The sequence below is a fragment of the Anguilla rostrata genome, chromosome 15 (assembly GCF_018555375.3).
Source record: "Anguilla rostrata isolate EN2019 chromosome 15, ASM1855537v3, whole genome shotgun sequence".
Classification (NCBI taxonomy): Eukaryota; Metazoa; Chordata; class Actinopteri; order Anguilliformes; family Anguillidae; genus Anguilla; species Anguilla rostrata.
The window spans coordinates 7337747-7362158 of record NC_057947.1 but is presented as its reverse complement, the minus strand read 5'-3'; the positions used below and the strand labels follow the sequence as shown (position 1 = coordinate 7362158).

At 41.0% G+C, this 24412-nt stretch overlaps 2 protein-coding genes across 4 annotated transcripts in view; one reads left to right on the top strand and one right to left on the bottom strand.

Moving 5' to 3' along the window:
• Positions 1–24412, top strand: part of LOC135241169 (protein FEV-like) — a 270601-nt gene that overhangs the window by 2157 nt on the left and 244032 nt on the right. For 2 of the 3 annotated variants that reach the window (XM_064311329.1, XM_064311330.1), the window contains one exon: positions 623–5442. In XM_064311329.1, coding sequence (XP_064167399.1) covers positions 623–1161 — 539 coding nt within the window. In that variant the 3' untranslated portion in view covers positions 1162–5442. Of the gene's footprint in view, positions 1–622; positions 6358–24412 lie in introns of those variants that run through there. The other variant, XR_010325917.1, reaches the window with a different exon arrangement.
• LOC135241168 (cyclin-dependent kinase 5 activator 1-like) lies at positions 14559–16517 on the bottom strand. Its single transcript, XM_064311328.1, has one exon. The coding sequence runs from the start codon at positions 16136–16138 to the stop codon at positions 15194–15196; it is 945 nt and encodes a 314-aa protein (XP_064167398.1). The 5' UTR covers positions 16139–16517; the 3' UTR covers positions 14559–15193.

Here is a 24412-nt window from a genome sequence, read left to right as displayed (position 1 = left end):
ACATCAGATAATCGATCCATTTAGTTGAAATGTGTCTGTTGCATTTTTATATCACATAGCAAATAAAAATTTGCAAAAAAAATAAAATAAAATAAAAGAATAATAATAATAATAATAATAATAATAATAATAATAATGTGAAAACTGAATGATGTGTCACTGTCCTAAAATCCCATATTAGTAAAATTGTGCGGATCACGGTGCTGTACATCATAAAAAGTTGTATCCTACAGTAGTCAATAAGAAAATGACACTGGGATATGGTGTGGTATTGGAAAGAGCAACCTCTTGTGTTTTCATGTTTTATTTATTTATTTTCGCATTGTTTGCTTCTGTAATTCGTTCGTTCTTGTTTTCACTTATAAACCTGATAAAAAAATAAACGATTTGCCGTAAGGAGCTTTACATGCCTATTATACTGTACGCCACATATTCTGTTGCGACAGTATTAGGGTAATTATTTTAAAACGATCGAGTTGCAACTATATTTATGGATTTTTGTCATTTTTCAAAAGCATGTGGTCTGCTATGAATGTAACTGGGTTGCTCTAAATTACACCAATTATTTCCATGATTTCTGAACATTTACACAGTTTCTCTTTGTTTTGTTTCTTGATGCCAGGTAGCGGACAAATACAGCTGTGGCAGTTCCTGCTGGAACTCTTGTCCGACAGCTCCAACGTGACCTGTATCGCGTGGGAAGGGACTCACGGAGAATTCAAGCTCATTGACCCCGACGAGGTGGCCAGGCGCTGGGGCGAACGGAAGAGTAAACCAAACATGAACTACGACAAGCTAAGCCGCGCGCTTCGCTACTACTACGACAAGAACATCATGACTAAAGTCCATGGAAAACGTTATGCCTACAAGTTTGACTTCCACGGCCTTGCACAGGTGTGCCAACCTTCGCCTACAGAAAACACTCTGTATAATTACCAGAGTAATTTCGCCCCCATGCCGTTTTCTGGGATTTCTAAACTCAACCTTGTGGCACCAGGTGTTGGTCCATCCGGGTTCTCGTACTGGCACAGCTCCGCACCGACATTTTACAACAGCCACAACCTACAGGCTCCAGGACCATTTGGAGCCGTATCTGCAGCGCGTTTCAATTGTGTAAATAATATCAACAATGTAAACAATATAAATAATCATTACAACTGAACGTTGGTATCCTACCCATCAACTACTGTAAGTATTCTCATTTTTACTTTAGAATGTAGGACGACCCACTTATAACTTGAAAATCACGCAGTTAAACACGGCGTCATTAACGCTGCAGACCAGTGGTAACCAACCCAGTTCCTGGAGACCTACCTTCCTGTTGGTTGTCATTTCAACTGTAATTTGGCACACCCGATTCTACTAACTAGCGGCTCAATAAGATCTCTAGCTGTTGAATGAAACACGCTTTGTTAGGGTTGGAGTGAACATCTACAGGCTGGTCGATCTCTAGGAGCAGGGTTGGTTACCACTGCTGTAGACGAATACTACAAATCTAATACAAAAACACGCGCTGCGCCATCTGCTGGTGGAATCAAATCAACGGCAGTATTTCTGTTTTAGGCTTGTCGAGGGAATATTTCAGTTAAATGTTTGAGATAAAAATAAAAATAGTTTCAATAATTTGAAGGAATTTATTGTTTGAACTTGAATTTAACAGCGCCATGCTTATGTATGTTTTGTATGTATACACACTGTTTTTCTGTCAGAGCGATTGGAAATTCTGTGTTCAAAAATTAATTTTAAAGTCCCTGCGAAAAATATGGCGTCGACAAATGTTTAAAAAAGTTTAAAATACAATATATTGCCTGTGTCAATATATTCAATTTTATATATAAATGTAGGCCAATATATAGCCAATATTATAGGTGGGATTTTATAACTGTCATTTGTACTGTATGGAGGATAATAATACACATTAAAATGCCTAGTGTTAATTCTACTCTAACAGAATACAAATAAGTCCAATTGATTTAACAATGAGCATTTTACTTTGTAATTTATACACGTGACATTATTTAACTGGAAAACAATGCACTTGTCTCAAGACATGTATATTCTGGCATCATCATAGACAAATAGGATTTTCTTAAACATTCAATATAATCAAAAATATAATTATTACTACTACTACCACTATCACTACTACTACTACTGCTTCTACTACTACTACTAATGACAATAGTAATAATTATAAAGACGTATTTGTATAAATTAGATACTTCACATATGACTGTTTTTGTTTCTTAATAATGCCAGTAGTTTGTTTGCAATGAGTCTAACGTTTGTGTTATTGTGTGTGTAGCTAATAATTAAATGTTTGCTTTCACAATGCATGTGTTACTGTTTTTTAGCTGTACAGGGTACATTATACTTCATGCTGCATTACATAAGCTTACCCATGTCACAACGAAACTTTGAAATTTATACAGGCCAACCTGGGCCCTTACTTGTGTTCACCATTACATATTTAGATTTTTATGAATTAAAAAAAGATGATGTTTTCCATTTTACACTCAACATCTAATCTGTCCTTTAACAATACATTCTTGTTTGAAAATGATCGTGAATACATGGTTGAACTTGTCATTAATCGTTTTATAAATCGTTATACCCAGAACTTCAAATTTCACTGAGGAATTGAAAAGGGTTTTTTGCCTCACGGGGGCGCTGGTTCTTTAAAAAAGACTTATATTCCTCCTAAACCACGAAATGCTTGATCACTTTGCAATCTGCATCACAAAGAGTCGATTTTTCCAGCGCGAACCATTAGTATCTTCATCATTAATAGGTTTCCTATCACTTCCGGTTGTAATGAGTGGTTTATCCACCTCTTCTGAAGATGTACCTGCAAATATATTATCATTGCTGCACCACAACAGTCATATATATATTATACTGTATATACATACATATATGTATTGCTTATTGCTGAAAAATACAGGCCTCAAAATTATACACAAGGATTAACATTGCAATATCTAAATATAAATCATTACATTAGCTTAATTCCAAAATGATTTTTTTTAAATAAGCGAAATGAGCAAAGTCCTATCTCCCATGTGGAAGTTTTGGAAGGTGCTTGAGAAATGTGTGAAAAGACTGAGAGATGTGAGCGGGGAGAGCCAGGCATGGTCCGCCTGGCTAATTCGGTGTCAGAGGGGAAGAATGCGGCCTGCATGGTCTTGCATTTTGAGGAGGCTGATAAGAACACAGCAGAGTGTGTGACCTGCATCTCAATCGGGCCTTCGGGGACTCCTTCACCAAGACACTGGATGCATTTCAAATTCACCCCCCACCCCCCCCCACCCCACACACACACACACACACACACACACATACATAGCCGCAACGGCCAGCCTAGCCTCAACCAGCTATTCAGCTCTGCAGGAGCAGAGGCTCCATGCTACTGCCAGAGGCCCCATATTCTGCCAAACACATGCAATACGACCGTATCTTCATTTGGAAGGACTGCATTTCTGGAGCATATCATGGAATATATTGACCAAGAAACTGACTCATTAGCGTATTTGAGTAGTTTAACGTATGCAGTCTATTTCATTCATGTAAAACTTACAGAGTATGCATTCATTAGCCCCTCTTTTGCCTATTTTGAGTGTCACGTTGTATGTCTAATGGGAAAACAGGCCATTTGTTAAACTCAACAAAATCCAGTAATGTCCTGGGTGAAAATGAAAATACTGAATGAAATAACCATGTCTAGGGTGAAAATAAAACCTTATCTGTCTTGGCGAGTAAGATCTGTGTATATTGTTGAGTTTAATTATAATTCTTAATCTTATTTAAAAAAGGAGAAAAAGAAGCAGAATTCAGACAGAATTCTCGCCCCGCCTGTTCATTTATCTCTCAGTGATGTGTGGCAGAGACAGGTACTCTCCATCCTGCGATCAGTGATAGGACTGATCTAGTTTGTTGAGCGCTCGGCTGGCTGCCATGGCAACACTTTTCCGACAGAAGGGACAAGCTGAGATTGGATGCAGCGAAACACACTGGGTGATAGTAGTCAATAATTATCACTAAAACAAACAAACAAACAAACAAGCAAATAAATAGACTGCATGATTTTTATTGAATTGATTGCTTCCAATGGCTTCTGAGGATGAATGAATGAATGGATTCCCTTTGAAAAACGCTAGATGCAAATATCACAACAAATAAAACCAAAGCTTATTAAGCAGGATGTGAGATATCACACTGCGCAGAATGTAATGCATCTTTCAGCTTTCCGTGCAAACAAATGACACATCTGCCATGAGGGAAAAATATGGGTTTTTTTCTTCCCAAGTTCCAAGAAAAGCGTCAGCCTGTGATTATATTTTTTCTTAATTAGGACTGTTCTGTTGCAAAACCCACTGCAGATGTCAAAGATTCTGTTGAGGCACACCCAATTCCTCCATTTCTTTATTTGCAGAAATTGTACAAACTAAAATAGCTCAGTTCAAATCTGACCTTCAGTGATTTTCTTTAAAGGAGTGGAAAAGATGAAAAAAGGGAAAATGTGAAAACACATTTTTAGATTATACTGAAATGGTGTTTTTCAACATTTGCCCACACACCCAGAAAAAAGGTACAAAAAGTGCCTAAAAAGGTACAAATGCTTGTCACTAAGGTGGTACCTTATAGGTACATGAAATTATAACCCTAGCCAACAATAAATAATTCATTTGTAACTTTTTTTGCTTGTCAAAATAACTTCAATAATACCCGAATAGAACATTAGTGTACTTTCAGGGTACATTCAGTTAATTTTTTATACGATAGAGGGAAATGAAAAGTGTAAGGCAACATTAAATCTGAATTAAATTTGTACAAAAGACAGTTTCACTCTCATTTGACCCACAAAATGTATGATTATTGATGGAAGTAACTGTATATGGCCAGCCATGCTGCTCGAGAACTGTGTCGGATCACGTTGTATTTCTCACATGGACAGTAAGAATAACAGAATAACTGCCTTTGACAATTGGGGAAATGTGAGGAAAGAGGAGAGAAGGAACTAAAATAATTATGAACCAGATGAAACAGAATAATCTGTGACTGAGCACAGCTCACTGTAGCCTATCTAGCAGTCTATAAGGGATTTTATGTTATGAAACATGTTCACAAAGTTTGTTGCAAAGTGGTTCTCATATTGAAGGAAAGAGCAATTAAGAAATGAACAAACTAAGATATTTATCAGAAAATGTTGTGATTATAATAACAAGAACACAATAATATTTATCCTTTTCAGTGATTTAGTTAGCTATTTCAATGAGTTATTTTTAGTCATATTATTTATCAATATCATGAGTCACACAGCCGAAGTTTCACTGACTTGCCTGAGGACATGTGTGGACATACGTGTGTTTATGTGTATGTCCATAGAACATGTCTGTTTGTCAGTCCTGGTTACACATGCCTATACACAGGGTTGATTAGCACTGCAGAGGTCATTAATATGCAAATGATTTCCTTTTATAGTCCTGTGGCTGGGGGAACATCGTGTTTCATGATTTATTCATTCGAAGAAAGTTTTCAGCTGGGGGAGAAATGAATTCTTAATTTTGTGAGGTTATTCTTTTTCTATAATGGTGGCGCTGAATTACAATGTGCGGTGTGATTTATGAATGCCAAATTGGGACGGCAGGCATGCCGTCCACCCAATTATAGGCTGGCCGGGCATACCCCCATGACTATACTGCGCCAAGTGTTTGGCACATTTTAGTGTCAAAGATGACCATATTATTCTCCATTATACTTCTTCTGTTTATTGACATTTAGGAGATACCTACCTCTGTTTCCATTTCATAAGGTCCCCATCGGTACACCATTTGGTATTTCATGACAGACAGCCTAACCAACCAGACTTAATTACACACCATGGTTTTTGTTTGTTTGTTTTTTTTGGGTAGGGCACTACAGCGCCACCCAATACTACTTAATGGGGGGTGGGGGGAGGATTGCATTACCATTGATTTTTTTCGGAAGTTAGAAACCCCCCACTAGGGATCTACATCCAAGTCGGCCTACAGACGGCTTACTTAGCTTACTAGCTATGCGTAGTACATTTCATTTAAACTGCACTATAATGAAAAGTTCCACAGCTATTCCACTCCTTTAGGTAGCGCACATAAATGCCGGTGCTCCCAGCACAAAGTCTTCCCCATTTCACGTGCTCCACATTTTCCGATGGCAATCGATCTTCATTGGGAAACGGCCCTGTTATTTGTTATTACAAGAAGCTTCCAACAGGAACGTGAACGATATTAACTGCAAATCCACGTGCAAGTCACCATCCAGCAAGTTGGAGAATGGATTTAAAAACACACTCATCGTCGTGCATGAACAACTTCGCGGGTAAGTAAAGTTATGATCGCGCTAGCCACACCTGGCTAGTCAAATTAGCATTAGCTCATATTAGCTGTTGCTAACGCTGGGCACGCCATTGCATTGCAAGCTTCATTGTGTGACACGTGAGGTTGTTAAACACGCACCTATATTATGTTTTGAGTGTTTTGTTAATCACACATGTAATCATGTCGTGTTTTGTTAATGCTAACCAGTGTCATACAGAGATAAGCTAACAGGGGAGGTTAACGCGAGGGTCTTTTGCTACACATTTACGAAGATAAGGGAGAAATCAGTTAGAGTATAGCTTCGACTGTTGCAGGTGTGAAGTTGAGATCAAAGTGCAGTTATGTTAAGTTATGGTGATGTTGCATCAGGAATGCTATGTAAGTTTAGACACCGGGTTAGTTTGAAGGGGTGTTTTTGGAGAGTGAAGGTTTGCTGTTGCTGTTCTCTCAAAGAAATGTAAAACGATTCATGCGTAGCCAGAGTCCACTTAGCCAGCTAGTAAGCAGGGCTACAAAGAAACCGGTAATTAGCACTATTTAGAAAAGTAAGTAGCCTATGTCGGTTTTCTTTTGTAAAGGGAGCGAATGACAATTAAATGAGCGATTTACACTTGACAGAATTTAAACACTGCAGACACTGTACGGTGTGGATAAAATTATGTATTCCTACGTGCCTGTCAATTACTGATATTTATCTTACTTTGTATTGTTTTAGTTATAAACAGTAATTGTTTTTGTGAAAATAACATTTTTGACTATTTTAAAGGAATTAGGTAAGGTATATTTTGGGTAGATTACCATTATAAACATGAAATGTAGAGGACTTTTGATTCAAATAACATGGTCTCTAGAAATACTGCCGATAATTCAAAGCACACAAATGTGTTGTAGATTATTTCCACCTGTGCACGTGACGACAGAGACATTGTTTTGGAAATAAACCGTGGCGAATCCGTTTTATGAAACGTTCTCAACAGAACGAACAGCACCTGCTGCCCGAAGCTAGAGAATTAGAGTTAATCTGCGCATTATGCACACGCATCCATCATCTTTCTCCTGGCATATATTCCAGTAGGTGGGGATTTGTTCTGTTGTCACTTCATATAGGCTAGGTACAGTGACATATGATACACGCAGTGAATTGCTTTTTTTCCCGCAAATGAAGTCTCCCTGGGCCCATGGCCTACTTTTCCGCTCCATTAATAATTGTTATTGTACCCTGGTGAATTTGTACTTTTATTGCTATGTTTTTATCGCCCGTGCCTTTATTCTCAGTGTCGGTCATTGTTGCAGTTAGAGGGAAATATGTCGTGAGTTTCAGTGAGTGTGTGGAATCTGGGACGTCACAGGCATCATCCTGATCCAGCCTGTATCCGTTAAACATGCACATGGATAATTCTTGGGGGAAATGGCTCCTTTTCTGTTTGACTTCTCACATCTTTCTAATATTTGACGCCCATACTGTAACCTTGTAGTGACCGTTGGTGTACTTTTGGTGGAAAGAAACATAAACAATCATTAAGAAAATTAGGGACAAATTGTCAGTTTTTACTACACCGGCTCTGGCCTTTAGTTAATCTGGACACTGCTCTGTGTTTAAAACTTGTGTTGATACATGTCGACATATGTGCGTGTGCTTTGTTTGTTTGTTTGTTTGTGCATTTGATAATGTATTACACTATCTGTTAAGATCCTTTTAATTCTGGACACCCAAAACAGTCCTGCGTGACCTCACGGCCTAAGTTCACTAGTTAGCCTAACTACTCCACTCAATATGGTTCCCCTCCCATGGGAATGGCCCTTATTCATGACATGTTTATTATACAGTTGTTCCACAACGGTGCTTTATTTCCATCATATTATAGGAATACAAGATATTAAAAGTACAAAATCAAATAACCAATTGTTGTCATGATAACAGGTCCTGTGATTAGCTTAATGTAGCTATCACCAGTAGCCCAGCCTTCAGGCCACGTTAGCCTCACATGCTAAAATCTGGTTCCCTCCGAACAAAGTGTTCTTTATTCTCTCCTACACCGCGTGTGCTGGTGGACAAACACGCATCACTCTGCTCCCCTTTCCATATCCTCCTTTATTTAGTCCTGTACCATTTTAGTTTAGATGTTTTTGTGTTTGTTTAATAAATTTTATTTTATTAAACCTTGTCGTAGGTCTGAGTATTTGGATAGTTGTTTCAGCCTACCTCCTCAAAGGACTTCCGCATGTTGTTGTTGGTTATTATTGTAATACTTAATGCTGAAATTTGTAATCCTGGTTTAACAATTCATTTTATGAGACTGATTAATTATGAGACCGACTTTTGTACTATTTGATCACCGCATGAGGTAAAATGCATTTATATCCCCTGCATTCCATGGAGCCCACTTGTGGTGAATTAGGCCTAAGTCGGACACGTTTTAATTATGCATCCTGACTATTCTGTAATTAGTAGAGGTATTTCCCCCTGCAGTTCATTATAAACAGTAATTTTTCATTACGTTTACTCCTGGACATTGAGTTGAGTCTAAATATTGTAAGTGGTGCATCTTTTATTATGTTCATGCCCAGCCTTTAAAAAAAATCTATTTCTGTGATCACAAATTATTTTGTGTTCAAAATATAAAGAATAAGCCATTTAAAACTCCCTCCTTCCCTGAACGTCGCCATGTTCATTATGGATATGGATCCAGCAAGCTTCAGTGAGGCCTTTCAGTAAGTGTCCTAAATGTAGGATGGCATATTCACTCCATGGATTGACTTTAAGATATTGAAAACTTGACAGAATAGCAACCATGTGTGCATCCACAAAGCTGGATATACTCATCCTCAGCTGTTGAAGAAAACAACTCATAGCCTCACCAACTGGTTTAATATGTTCTGTCTGGATGACTATAATGCAGGTAAAGAGGTGGTACACATTGTTTTATGCTTTTAGTCTATGAGGCGTTGTATGTGGTTTCATTCGGAAGGAACAATGCTCTGAGACTGTCTGAGTGAGGTAATGACTAACTATCAGTCAGTGGGTGGTATTATCCAAGCCTCTCTGTGGGTTCAGTCATGCCATACCTACTCCGCCTCTAAATATAGCCCTAACCACAAAGGTACTGGTGTTCCAGAAAAAAAGAGAAAACATCTGAACTATCTATCACACTTGACCCATTTTGTCTTAACGTTTATTCTGAGACTGCTCCACTTTTCCGGAGAACAGTGCAGCAGTCTTGGCTCTTCACCTACAAAAGAAGAAATGTGCGTTTCAACCCGCTTAAGCCAAAGCAATTGTAGGAACTGGTGAAGCCAGCTGTCAGATTGTCTTGTTTGAATTATTTGTTTTCCTCTGAACTTGATATGCTGTAGTAATGAATTAATGCTACTGAACCTTTTGAATGAACAGTTTTACACAACATGGCCAAAAGCATGTGGACACCTGGCACCTAACATCTCATAAAAAATGATGGGCATTAATATGGAGTTGGTCCGCCCTTTGCTGCTATAAACAACCTCCACTCTTCTGGGAAGGCTTTATACATGATTTTGGAGCATTGCTGCAGGGATTTGTTTCCATTCAGCCAGAAGAGCATTAGTGAGGTCGGCCACTGATTGGGCGATTAGGCCTGGCAGGCAGTTGGTTTTCCAATTGATCCATAGTTGTTGGATGGGGTTGAGGTCAGGGCTCTGTGCAGGCCAGTTTTTTTCTCTCCATTTAACGTGCAAGTGAGCATAGCGCAGAATTAAGAACGTCTAACCAATGGGGAAGAGGAAAACATGCAGGCAGTTAATTGGACGAAATTCTGTCCTCCCAGGTCAGTGTGAACTGGACAGCTGTCTGTGCCCAGCTTTCAAAGCTTTACTCAGAAGCCTGCAGATTCCACTGGTTGCTACCAGTTTGATCTCACGCCTGTGATGAGCCATTCATGCTAACTCAGGATAAGATGATTACACCGTCCACATATAGCAAGAGCTGAGTCTCTCACTCTAACTGCTGGCATAATCCCGTTGGACAGATTAGGCAATTGCATTGTTACTCTCCTAATCTGGTTGTGTATACAGTCTGTTGAGCATGTATACAGGGCCCGTCTTTCCCAGTACGGCTCATCCAATTCATAAGTGTGACCTTCCTTTACCCACCATTGACACAGTGAGCAGCTCGGTGGACCAGTTCCCAAAAGCCCATTCATTTTCTGTGAAGCCGAGTGACTCAAACAACTGCTCTGATGTTGCCATGGCAAACTACTCTGTCGCCGGAGAAAAGTTGACCGCGGCTTGATTGCTCGTGGGCATTGCCTGCCGATGGCCGTTCCTCGTTTTCCTGTGGATGTGGTGCAATTTCATGAATAACTGTTCCGCCAGGCCTCATTTCAAATCAAGGCAGGGAAGGCGTGCACGTCTGCAATAGAGGAGCTCTTGCCAGCAGGCCAGCTAGCTGGTCACAATCATGCCTAAGAGGGCACCACGGCTGGCTCCTGCCCCACCCTCAGCATAGCAAACTTAAGCGACCTGTCAACAGAGTTGCTTGCTGTGTGAACGCCGGGTTAGTCTCCATACTTTGGCATGGATCAAGTGGAGTGACCAATATGGTCTGGTCTGAAATGATTACATCAGGCCTGAATACATAAGTAAATAGTAAAAAATGATTTGTGGTAATTCATTTGTATGATTCAGTCACGTCAATACTCAAGTCTTGGGTACTCTAACAAGTTGGAATGTTTCAGTTTAAAGTCGTTTCTAGCCAAAACATAAGGCTACTTCAAGTTAAAAGATAATTGGTTATCGGAGCTATTTTCATAGAAAAACTAGCAAACGAGGCAGTCTGTGATCTGGTGGTATTGAAAAGGTTGGGCAGGGTACCAAATGTAATCTGTGTAAATCGTCCTGAATACAAGTGATAAATGCTGTAATGTAATTCCATTGTTCGATTTCAGAATTTCATAAATATAAGCTATAACGGTCATTTATTTTGAATAAAAACTATTAATTTAAAATAAAGTTTTCTTTCTCACCAGTACACGCACATATTACCCGCAGCAGGTCAGTTGCATTCATTCAGCCTAATAAGTAATATAATTTTGTAGTAATAGATTTGGGCGGAGCAGGAAGCAAGAACATTTCTGGCGCTCCAGGATCATGGTTGTCTATCACTGCATCGAGCCTGCAACTGAAAATGCCAGGCATCTCTGTCTCATGGGATTTAGATCAGTAGCACCTGTGAGTGACCTTTCAAAGGACCTCATTAAACGGATCACACTTAACATTTGTATCCAAGACCCTATACGGACAGTAGGGGCTATTTAAGACTGTGTATGGAAGCCTGTTTAAATTGAGATTTGATGATGTCATTGATCTACATAAGACCTGTAGCTATTCACTGCAATGTAAATATTTTATTACAACAAGCACAGAATTAGGTATGTATCATCCTGGCATATTGTTTTATCTGAAAGCAAAAATGTTGTTTGAGATATTGAAGTATGAACAAATTGTATTTATCATAGGAATATGTTGTTTGCGTTGCAGTCTGAACGTGTCCTGCCCCTTTTTAGCTGCAAATTTAAGTTCTGCAGCACCGAAGACAGCATTCATTAAACCTGAGTTTCAGCACCACGGAGAGTTCCAAAAGTTGGTCTTCCAACTAGGCAACACACCTGCAAACAAAGGGCAATCAAGAACAAACTGTTTTTATTCAGTGCGATACTGCAAAACTATTTGAGCGGCATTTCCATGTCTGAAAGGTGCTTTAAAAATAAAGTTTCTTATAATTTCCTGCAGGTCGTTAAAATGGCTGTCTTAATTTCTGCCTTTGAAGCTGAGGTGCGAAAAAGTAACAATTAATTGGGGATGTGAATTTTTTAAGCTTTAGTTTTCTAATAGATTGTGTGACTGAGTTGACTTAATTCTGGCGTGTAAGTTTGTCTGAAGAAACACTGGGAAATCAGGTCCACACCTCAACACGGTCTCTCTTGTGGTGTTTCATCCACATTTCTGTTATTTATAGGCCGCAAGTGTCAGAATCCAGTGCTGGAGGGGTGCCGCGTCTGCTGGTGTTCGGTGCGCTTCAAATCTAAAATTGTGGAATGCAGTGCCATATTAAGAAAAAATAAGTCTTTGTCCCAAACACCGTGGAACTCACTGTATGAAAAAGGGCTGTAATTCCTACGCGGATTACTTGATGTGGATGTAAATGCCCTCATACAGCTGACAGTCCGTTCGATTACCTCATTGTCATTTTTTTACTTTTCAAATGTGCTGGAGTACAGAGCCAAAGCAACAATGAATGTGCCACTGTCCAAATACTTACGGACTGCACAGTAATTTACAGTACACATTGTAAATGTAATAAACAGCTTAATAGATGAGGTACGTCAAATCTACTGTAGTTAAACAGGGCAGCCATTGTCTTTCAAATGTCCTCTTTTTTGATACTAGTGGTTTTTCTAATCATCATCAGTTTGTCTTCATCATCAATAAAAAATACCCTGAATATCAGTTTTTATGATGTCATATAACTCAGATGAAAACGGATGATCATTTTGATGAATAGATAAATTATTCATGTTTCAGTCTATTTTTGACACAATGTTCCTGTATCTGCCTTTTGACTTTTTGCCTCCTGTTGCTGAGGTTTCCGTGACAACCACATTTCTATTGCATGCGGGAGTACTTACATGACGTAAACTTGATGAGCGTGAGTGTAAAATGTGCGTCTGGGGTCTAGGCGCGTGTACGTGTGTGTGCTTTCCTTTAGAACGCCTGCAGTACTTCATTATACGTGTACCCGTAGGCTTCATGGGAATTACACAACTTTTGTAATGTTGCGGTTTCTATAGAGACGATAAGAATTGCGCTTACAGTTGGATGATAAATTCCTCTGACCCCAGCAGCCGGCCTCCGCATCTTTCCGTGAGAATGACAGTTCTAACAGACTGCACCAAATTCTAACCAATCAGCTGTAAGAACATTCGGACCACGTGCTTTATTCACACATTCTGGAGGATTTTTTTATATTCCAGCCTACCACTTCGTGCTTATGTAATCGTTTAACCTGTAGACAGTAATGACTCACATAACCAACCGTACTCAGAGTGACGGAGTGTTCTGTCACACTTGTTTGGAAAATCGGAATGAAGTATTTAAATTGTTTCTGGAAATGCAGATATTTCAGAAGAATTATATAAATCGTACTGCCAAACGATAAATGCACATCTTAGGGATATTGCTACCGGTTCAACGTTTTTACCTACCTACCTGGCAAGAATAATTAGCTTTATCATTGCGAACATGATATCGTTCACGAAGTAACCCATGTAATGTACACGAACTATACATTTAGCCGTCTGTGGGTTTTCGAAGCATTCAAACGTACTTTAAATGATACGGATTCTGGATGACGACGACGAAGATAATGATGCTGGGAAAATGATTGAAGCTGGCGGACTAATTGTAAAGAATAGAAAAAAATTTAACGCCAAGACCTGTGCTCATGTGCACGAACCAATGAAGAAATTAGTAGATTCTGACATTTTATTTGAACTGATATACACTTACATTTTGCATTTAACTAATGTATATTTTCCTAGAATGCCTTGCTACAAACTTTTTTTATCAGTAAGAGCGGTCAATGGTATGTTCACCTACAATGCTTTGTAAGTAGAACTAAAAACCTTGCACAAAAAATAAAAAATAAAACAACAGTTATAGTGCCAGATTTTCCGTTAAATTATCGTTTGTGGCTCAGCCAAGATACATGTAACAGGTGATGCTAAGGATACCAGTTGAAATAAAAGTATATAGTGAGGTTTAAACAAGTGTTTACACAAAACATTAAAATTATTTTCAAATGTATATGAAGGCGAGAGCATCGTTTTATTTTGTGCATTTCCGCTTCTCATCGTTCAGAAATAAATAGTTAAAATCCTGTTTGACACAGAATTGTTCTTATTTTTGCCTCTGCTTTGCTAATAAGAAAGTGCTCATTCTCTGTGTTCTGGGTGAAACTGACTACACTGTAGTAAGACTAATGTATAAGAGCAAGTAAATCAGTCGGACAATGACACACATATCCCGAAGTGTCGTCTGAGCACAGATGTAGGCTACCCATGCACTGTGAAAAGGAGACTTGAACTCTTCATTATCAGGAAAACAGTAGGTTGTTTTTTTGGTCTCACAAAGAAGTCTGAGTACAAATTAATTCAAATTCAGCAGCACAGGGTAGTTTGCAAGTATGATGTATTTTGTTTTAAATATACAATATACAATATAAAACAATACGTTTTATACTATAACAGTTGGCACGTAGGATAACGTAACATTGTTTCGTCGTAAATCGTTACATTCAAAGTTCAAATAGACAGCATAAGGTTCAACAACACAATACGTGTGCAATGTGTCCGTTGAAGGCCAGCACCTTGGATAGCGCCACGTACAAAATACTGCTCGTCCTTTACCTTCTCATTCCACAAACTGAAATAAATATATAAATAAGTTACCTAAACACGTATGTACTAATATGTCATCCAATGCTAACATTTTAAATTCTCAAGGGTTGCCCTCCACCACCCAGTCAGTTAAAGCCACAATTAAGGAACAATTAGAATACTTTAGGCATGCATTTATTGACTTGCCCCTTACCCCGTACCCCAATGTACTGTGATTCACAGTAGCACGAGGTTCTATTTTACACAGTAACAATACGACACATGTCTTATCGGAAAAGGGGAAGGCCCGAGTCTGGTTTGTTCCACCGGCTCTAGTGCATGTTACCGTAACCTGGGCTTCACAATCACCCACCCTTCACATACGGATGCGGGGAGATTTAGATGTCTGTCCTATTTCCTTTCGTTTTCTTAGCGGTCCAGGATATGTGTCACTTTGCTCTTCGTGTCCCCTGATTCTCCCTCGTTTTTGAGGTCCTGAAATACCTCGGTGAAGAAATGCGGATCCGAATTGATCTGCAGCATTTTGGGACTCATTTTGTCAATGACTTCCAGGGATCGCTCCCAGAAGATCTCTTTGTTAGCTTCCACAAGAAAGGGTTTCAGAGGGTAAGAAATCTCGTTTCCCATGTAGGAGTAAGCCAAGTAGAGGCAGGTCAGGAAGGTGGCTTGAAGTTCATTTTCGTTGTCGACCTCGCTGGTTACGGCTTCTCTGCAAAGCATGTAGACAAACACAAGGGTAGCAGGTGTAATGAATCCTTGTTCCTGCCAGCCTTGCATCAGGAGGGATCGGTCCACATTTCGAAACCACAGGATAACCTCACTGGGAGTCAGCTCTTTCAATTTAAAGCACCGTCGGCACATGAATTCCCCCAAACAGCGCAACAATTCTCCGGTTGACGCCTGAACAACTACGCGTATTGGAGATAACAGAGACTGGCTGCTAGGTAGCTTTTTGACTGATACAATCTGTTTGCCATTCTGTGGCAGATTCTGGGTTTGGTCTTGATGTAGGCTCTTTTCTGGAACGGTCGGAACCGGTACAGCTAGCGGCACTGTCTTGTGATCCCGATGCGACCCTTTCTGGTCTGAAGTTGCCTGCTGAGATTTCTTTAAATTTTCTTTGTTTAGGTGTTCGACCTGGTTGTTTTTAGCCTGTGACGGCGGAGGGTTCGGACTAACTTTCTTGGTACTCTTTTTCTTGGCCGAAGCCGAAACGAATCGCTTCCATGTGAGGGCTGATATTAAATCTGTATGCCGCTTAAGGGTTTTATCCGTCTTCCCACTTGCCGCGTTCGTTTGATCTTGAACGGCTCCTTTCCGTGATGTTGGAGATAGGGAAAGCACCGTACCCATCCCTGCCGCGCACGACAAACACCCACTGGTCTTAAGGAATGCTGTTTACCGCCCTGCGTCCTTAACGGTGCACCGAAGTGTGTATTTCCTGTCAGAGTTGCCAACTCAGTCCCATTGATAATTGTGTAGACCGCTGGGAGTGGGGAATGCCGCGGAGATGCAAAACGCAGGCTGAAATTCCGGTGAGCACTCGGAACCTCGCTCAGAGCCACTCCTTCTGCAGCAACCCAGTGAGTCGGTAGCTTGTGAAAAATGGGCTGGACAGAGAGATCGGTAGCCAGGCAGAGCTAATTCTGTATAAACCGGCATCCGGGATTAGCCCTTCCAGTCTGACGAGTCAGCCAACCTGATGACGATGCAGGAAGACTGACAGTGTACCTGACCAATCCTTCGAAAATATCAACGACTATCTTCATTTCACAGAATTACCCTTTCAGATATCGGATAGACCAAAATAGGTATTTAAACTACCCCACGCTAACTAAAGAAAGTAGGCATTTTTATCTTTCTTAGAAATTGCGTAATTGATTCAGGATTTATAAACTGCCACCAATTCTTCATTCCTCTAGGGTCTTAAATATTTACTGAAGTCATTTTATGGTTTTCAGTAAATGTATTCAGCCACAAGTGGAACACAGTCTGTTCATCAGTCAAATGGCTTTATTTAACAATGAATTATGTAATCTAACGCATGCATTTATAATGTGTTATTGGGTTTATCTGACTGCGACAGTTCTATTCATCCTGTTCTATAACCTGTCTCTCAATGAATATGCAATATGGCCGGTACAACTGAATGAATATATAGTTGGCATCTCTGGTTATTTATGATACTCATAATTACCGATTTGGTTCAGCACTGGGGGCCGCTGTAACGGTTAATGTGTGTTAACGTAATTCAAATAAAATGCTATTTAAAAAGCTGCTCCATTAACGATGTTCCAGCTCATAGTGTAATGTTCAAATCACACACACACACACACACACACAGAACTGAACTACCATCATTGATGCAATGCAGATTACAGCAGTAGATTGCTTTAATTTAAGTTTTCTGACAATAATATTTACCTTCCTGGAGCTCCGCAATATTAAAAAAGGAATTATGATTTTTTAACAGACATTGTTGCCATTAGATTTTTTGGAATATTATGAACCCGTGCAATATGCTGTATAGTGGTCACTAGTTTCAGTGATGTTGTCGAGGTACTTACGCAACTCGTAATCCAGTTAATCCAATTAGTTGTCAAGACCTTTTATGACCTGGAAAAGGAAGCATTGCCACATGGCTTAATGTTTCCACCCATTAATTTAGAACGAAAGTGCACTGGCTGTTTGATAGCAGTTTCAGGTTTAGACATAATCAAATAATAGCATGTACTTTATTTGGGTGACTGAAGCTGTGGTATAAATGCATTAATCACTGGATGTTATCCAGGAGGGCATATAAAGCAATGTTTCTGTACCGGCTGCAGGTTCGATGGTTGGATTTGTACCGAGGCAGAATGAAGCGTTTGATCAAAGTTGCATCCGACACAAGACGTGAACCAACGTCTTTTAAGTTCCGGTGTTAACTGTCGTCGTCATGACTGAACACTAGCTGCAGTGCATGCAGGTTTATGACTATGATTACCATAAGATCAGTGTATGTAGTCTATAAATTAATAGCGTGTTGATTCATTTTTAAACGCTTGTAGGCATGTGCTGGGTGTGAGGAGTGAAGCGGTTGTGTAAAATGTCAGAAGACAATTTTGAAGATCTTGTGTTGCTCATGAGAGATGCTAATCATCTAAGATAAAATGTTTTTTCCTCAAAAAGGAATCCATCTTTTTGCCTTTAGTAGTACAGATGGGGGGGATCATGCTTTTCAATGCTTTTTTCACCTAGTATTCATCCTGAGGCTGCCTCAGATAAAGATGTACATTTACTTCAACGTGACTGAACATAGCGCCGGGGTTGTGCCAACAAGCTTCACTCTTTTTTTTTTTCTCTCATCAATCTAGTAGTCCTGTCTCTTCCAGGAAATCTCAGGCCTCAGAGGTCACTGACACAGATCCGACAGGAGAGAAAGCCACTCGCTTAGCAACCAGCATCCTTGGCATAGCCCTTAACAATGAGCACCTATTCATAGAATTGGCACTGAATGTTTCTGGGGAGGTGTAGACTGTTACACAACATCACATGCACACATAACCCTCAGCACACGATGCTGAGCGGCACCTTCCGATATTATTTCCATGAATGTATAATTATGCTAATTTTGTCGGAAGAACGAAGGCACAATTTATCACTGAACATCTGTTTGGCTGATATTTTAATCCAGAATAATTTTCACAGTTAAAATGTTACACGCTACCTTTTTATAGTGCTGCAAATTTGGCAAAGAATATTCAGGTTAATTTCCTTGCTCAGGGGTACGACACCAGCGCCTCACTTGAGAAACAACCCCAAAACTAGTGTGACTCGGTAGGCTGCCGTGCGCGGTATTCCAAATAACACGCGTGTTCTGCTGGAACATCTTGGCACTCGGCAGGCCCCTGTCTGTGCCTCACACATGAGTGGGGACGGAGAGAGGAGGGGTGAGACCTCCCACCTGCTCACGAGGTCACAGCTCCCAATGAGCGGAGGCGAGAACGGAGGTTTCGGGCCCGCTGTTCTGCTCCGACCTGACAGACGCCTCCATTAACACCGGGGCCCTGCTCGGTGGGACAGTCCCCCCCGGTCTAATGAGATTTCAATCATGCACAAGGCAGTGATATTAACTCACATCGAAAGAAAGCGATCACTGTCACTTGAGGCATTTAGGAGATTTTATATAAGTAACATGTTAAGGCAGAGATTATGATTATGATTAGAAAGGAGAAGCTGCGGCCTGTGAATTTACCGAAATGCATACTGAAAACAAGTGTGTTTTTATGAATTGCAACAATTATGTGGTTGATACATATGATTTGTATGGGAGAGAACAGATCTACTATATCATAGGCAGATAATAGGGGTTAGTGTAGTTAAACAGAGACTTATTGCATTTTTCATGGAGTTCAACTTTGGCTGATAACATATGCAGCAATATGTAGAAGTTAATCATTGCTATATCATATTTTTTATAAATATTAAAAGCAAACAAGTGAAAGTAGTACTTTCCTGGAAGGATTCTGTTAGGCCTCTCAAATATAAACTATGGCTCTTTTTCCATCTGGTGGCCAGAGAGCGTCATTGCTGTTAATGCAATGCATTTTGGTCTGTGTGTGTGCGCGCACGCCAGTGTGTGCATGCGTATGTGCACAAAAGCAAAAGGAAGATTCTAGAGCTGGTTTTAATTTTGAACTTGATTCATGCTCAGTAGGTCTGCAACTAATTCATGTATCACATATAGGAGACACATTTTCAGTTTTTTCTTTCAGAAGACATGATAGATCTCCAACAGCATAGCATGGAACAATATATTATGGCTTAACTGAACATAACTTTAACTTTAATGCTGATATAACGAGCACTACTGGTAATTGAAAGCAATATAGATCTAGAACGCTGACTTAGAATTTTGGAAGAAAGCATTCCAAAAAACCTGCTCTTCAAATTATTAATTGTACTATATGTTTGTATGTCATAGGTCTTCGGTTTTGATTAAAAAAGATTGTTTTAGTTGTGGCACCATCAGTGCATATGACTTTTTAGTAAATGCTCCTACAAACGTCCATGCAGCATACTGATTGTAATGCATCTTTGGGCATACAAAATTAGAATACCGTATATTGAATCAGTGGACATCATTTTAGAAATAGGAGAGCCTTTGTGGCGCTATTTGTACACTCATTCATCTATTAACAGTCATCTGCACCATACAAGCAGAAATTCAACTGCACTTAATACACATTACTGCAAACCAATGATCATTATTCAATATACAGCTCTAGTATATAACACTACTAAGATACCAGGCGCTAGTTGCAATATTCCCACTGACTGATTTAAGTACACTACATGTGACATGTTCCACCACTGTGGACTCGTTGCTAGGATAATGACAGCCCGTCTTCAAACCTGAAACTACAGTGCCCAGTGCAGTCAGACTGAACCACTTGGATGTCCCTAATTTCTGTATGATGCTATTGAGTATTATTATGTTGTTGTTTTGTTATTATGTTATATATTATTTCCATCATTTGCTTTTTTGTATAGACCACATGAATACATCCAGGCTTACAGGCCGACATTGTAAGAAAAATCCCTGTAATACTGCACTACACAGTGTTCTGTGCCTTAAAAGAACAGTAAATCAGAACTGCCCAACTTCGTCCTTACACCTGAGTTCATACTGACATCCTTTGAATGTTTTCTGTCCTTCCCACTACTACCACTCGATACAAGGAACTCCAGTTCAAGCTCCCTTTCATGCATATTTGAGTTATACACACATTGACCAGCAGGGGGCAGCATTCCCCAGGCCGAGGCATAAAAGCATCTTCCAGGAGCAAATAACCGTGCCAATGGGCAGGTTGCTGATCCGTTCTGTCAGCAGCTGCCTTCACCACTTCAGGCGAGTATTTAATAACCTCAGCCCCGTGTCACTGAAATAATACACTCCCAGGCCTCTATCTGGGTTATATTCCACATCTTGACAGAATCCTCCTTTCAACCGGTTGGCTGCCGCCAACAGTCTAATCACATAGCGAATGGCATTTATACCTCCTCAGCTGTTACCGAGGAGAATTTCAGCCATTTACTCAATCTGTGGACGTTTAGTCACGAGAACGCGGGCTTTGAAAAGGAACCCGAACGCGTTTACGTGCGCAGGCGTTCCCTGCCCCAGCGTGCGCTCCTGTAGCTCAGGCAGAGAACGAACTTTAAGGATTAAAACTCTCGGCGTAGGCCAGAAAATAGCCAATTTCCCTGCCTTCGTCTTGTCAAGCTGCACATGTAATCTTGAATAAGTGAAGGAACACAAAGCGTGTACAGTGCTAACGTGTTGCTAATATTGCTAATATGCTGAGATACAGGGGTCAGAGTCAGGATTCAAAGCCATTAATGAAGAGTAATGTGGGAACAGGAACACACTGAAAGTACACAGTGACTCATTGACAACCAGTGGATAGCACAATCTTTTTTTCACTTTCCATAAACCTAGTGGCTGCAGCACATTCAACAAAAGAATCTCTCTCTCTCTTTCTGTCTCTCTTTCTCTTTGTCACTCTCTCTTTCTGTCTATCGCTCTCTCTCTCTCTCTCTCTCTCCATCACTCTCTTTCTGTTTCTCTCTCTCTGTCTGTCTGTCTGTCTCTCACTCCCCCCACCCCCCACACATCAAAAGCCGGGGAGGGAGGGATCGAGTTCCCCGCCCGTATCGGGGGCTGTCCGTCAGGCGCTTCAGCGGGGGGCTTACGGGCGGGGCGGGGTGCGGGGAGCAGGTGGGCGGCGGGGCGAGATCACAGGTCGCCGGGGGAGACGGCGGGCCGCAGCTGGGGAGCCGCGGCGCTGATAAGGCGCGGGGTGCGGTCCGAGCGCGTGACATGAGACGCGCGGCGGCGGCGGGCGTGGCCAGGGCCTTCACAGACGGCCATTCACGCTCCTCCTGCGCTCTGAAAAGGGAGGATTGTTAAAGGGGAAGGAGGATGCCGGGGGGGGCAGAGGGGGGGCCGAGGGCGGGAGGGGGGGCGCGTGTTTGTTCCTTTCAGCAGCGGGAGCGAGACGGCGGGATTGAGGTCAGGGGGGTTACCTCGACTCACAAGTACTCTGAACTTAAGTTTGACAAAGACATTTGTTTCCCTGCGTTTTGCGTTTTGGTGAAATGTAGATGAAACATCTGGTGTTGGCCACCCGCGCCCCCCAGGACAAAAACAAAAATGGATAAAAAATCGATGAGACTCTATGGTTTCATTGAGGCATCTCATTTATGATGAAAGCACCTGGCACAGATCAAAGGCTCTGGATTGAAGATAACTCAGTAGGCCGAATGACAGAGTTCCATCGAACTCACGCGGCCGAGTGTGGTCCTTGCGACCGTCCGCGCGGACCAGAACCAGCCGTCGGAGAACGCCGTCAGACTGTCTGAAGGACAAAAAGAACAGACAACGAGAGCTGAAGCTGAGCAATGGGTTCGTTTGTGAAAGGTTCTGTCCGCGGTATGATTCCTGGGGTTGTGTGCTCACACTGACTGAACAGAAAGCCATAAACGCTTGAGCTCGAATGTAATTATTCCACGTTGGCCCGAAGACGTATTTTTTTAAACACCGCTGAGTTAAAATAGCATGAGAACTCTACAAAAATAAATACAGAACATCTATGATAACTATTGACCTCACTGGATATTTCACATTGAAAAGACTAAGTGGAATGAACGGTGGATTTGGCCAGTAAAATCCAAACAGATAATATAATGGATCTGGTGCGTTGTTGGAGGTCTGCAATAGGTGTGAAAGAATGGAAGCCATCTGGAGTGATGATTGCTTTTACTCTGGCCTCATTGGCCAAACCACACATCTCATAGATGACAGTAGAGACATTTCTGTAACACAGGGTTACACGCAATGTAAGTTCATCATACTGGACACAGTGTGCTGCACTTTTACATAAGCACAGAGTCTAGGATTCCCCGTTCCATTTTAACATTAAAGTGCGCTGATCACCCAGCATATTTTGTATACTCAAAGATAGCAAAAACAATAATTATAACTATAAAACAACAAGAACAACAACAAGGAGTTAAAAGGAGGAATAAAAAAGAAAGAATAAAAATGAGAAAAATTCAGGAAGGAGACGTTATGCATGGATGTGGCAAGGTTCCTTTCTCTCCCAGGGAGATTTCTCTCTCTCTCTCTCTCCCTCCCTGAAAGATCCCTCCATCTGCAGAGATAGCTGTTAAATAGACCCTTTGATTGTGGCATGAGAGATACAGCATTTCTCTGTCAGCTTCTTCTCATAAAACCATCCAGTCAGAGGTTCTGATCCTTTTGCAAATATTTGGGGGGTGGGGTGGGGTGGGGTGGGGGGGGGGGGGGGTGTGGTTTCAGGTAGAAATGACTGATGATATTTTTTTCTTACAGTCCTTTTGTTTTCACATTTTGTCTTTGTGTGTGTGTGTGTTTGCTTGTATGTGTGTGTGTGTGTGTGTGTGTGTGTATTTTGAAACGCTTTGCCAGATTAGGAGCTAAAGCAATAATAAAGCTTAAAATAAAAATACACATGTGAAGATGACTTCCTGGAAGAAAACTACCCCACACTCCTTAAAGTGATTTATTCAATGTTCTTCTGTTCATTAGAATACATTTCCTGCTTCATCCTCCAGTAGATACACAGACGATACAACAGAACTGACACATATTTGTATAGCAAATCCTAAGGAAAGACTTGCGGTCTTAGATTCGTGGAGATACGATAACTCATAAAAATGTCCACAGATGGACCGATAATAGTCCATTTGGAATCGTACGGCTATTTAGATGAGTTCGGATAACGGTTGATAATGAGTAAAAAGAGTTGAAGAGCTGAAGTCCATGGCCGCCGCGTGCACCGTCGGGCTAAAACAGGAGATTACACACAATGAATGTCATCCTAAATGTCAGACCAGATCAACACCCTCAATCCCGAGCATTAAAATGAACCCGTTTTGTCCTTTTCGTGTGACCTGGATCTGGTCTGAACACGCGAGTGATTACGTAAACGGTGTAAGCAATACTGTGCGGTTAGATGTTATAAACTTCGAGGCATTTCTGACGTGCCTTTTTTCACGGGCAGCTGTGCTGCGTGATTCAAAGCGGGCCAGTTTAATTACCGACACAGGGCAGCGCGCGCCGCTGCCAGCAGATGGTGACCTTGCTTGAGCGATTTGGCTGGTTTGAGCCGCGCCGCGGTAGTGTTGACGGTTGTATCACCGCACAGCGCTGGTCCCGGGTGCGAAGAAGAAGCCCCGCTGTACGCTCCGTCGCCGCCAGCACAAACAGACGGCTCTCTCATTATTTTCGGGGGAAGCGGTTCATGAAAGGAGAGACCCTGCAGATAAATGTGTTGCCCTCCACTCCTCTCCTCTCGTCGTCGGCGCGAGCTTTCGGAGGAATGCTCCTCGCGGGCTTCCAAAAATAAAAGCCTTTCCGCTCGCTGCCCTGGGAAACACATGGATGTCTGGACACAGATTTCCTCTGCACTTAATTTCAAGGCAAATATGCATATGTGTGCAAGTATTTCTGTCTGTATTTAAAGTCTACTGGTCTATACAAACATAGCCTATACACATACAGTGCTTACACAATATGTACATGGGCATATATGCAAATATATG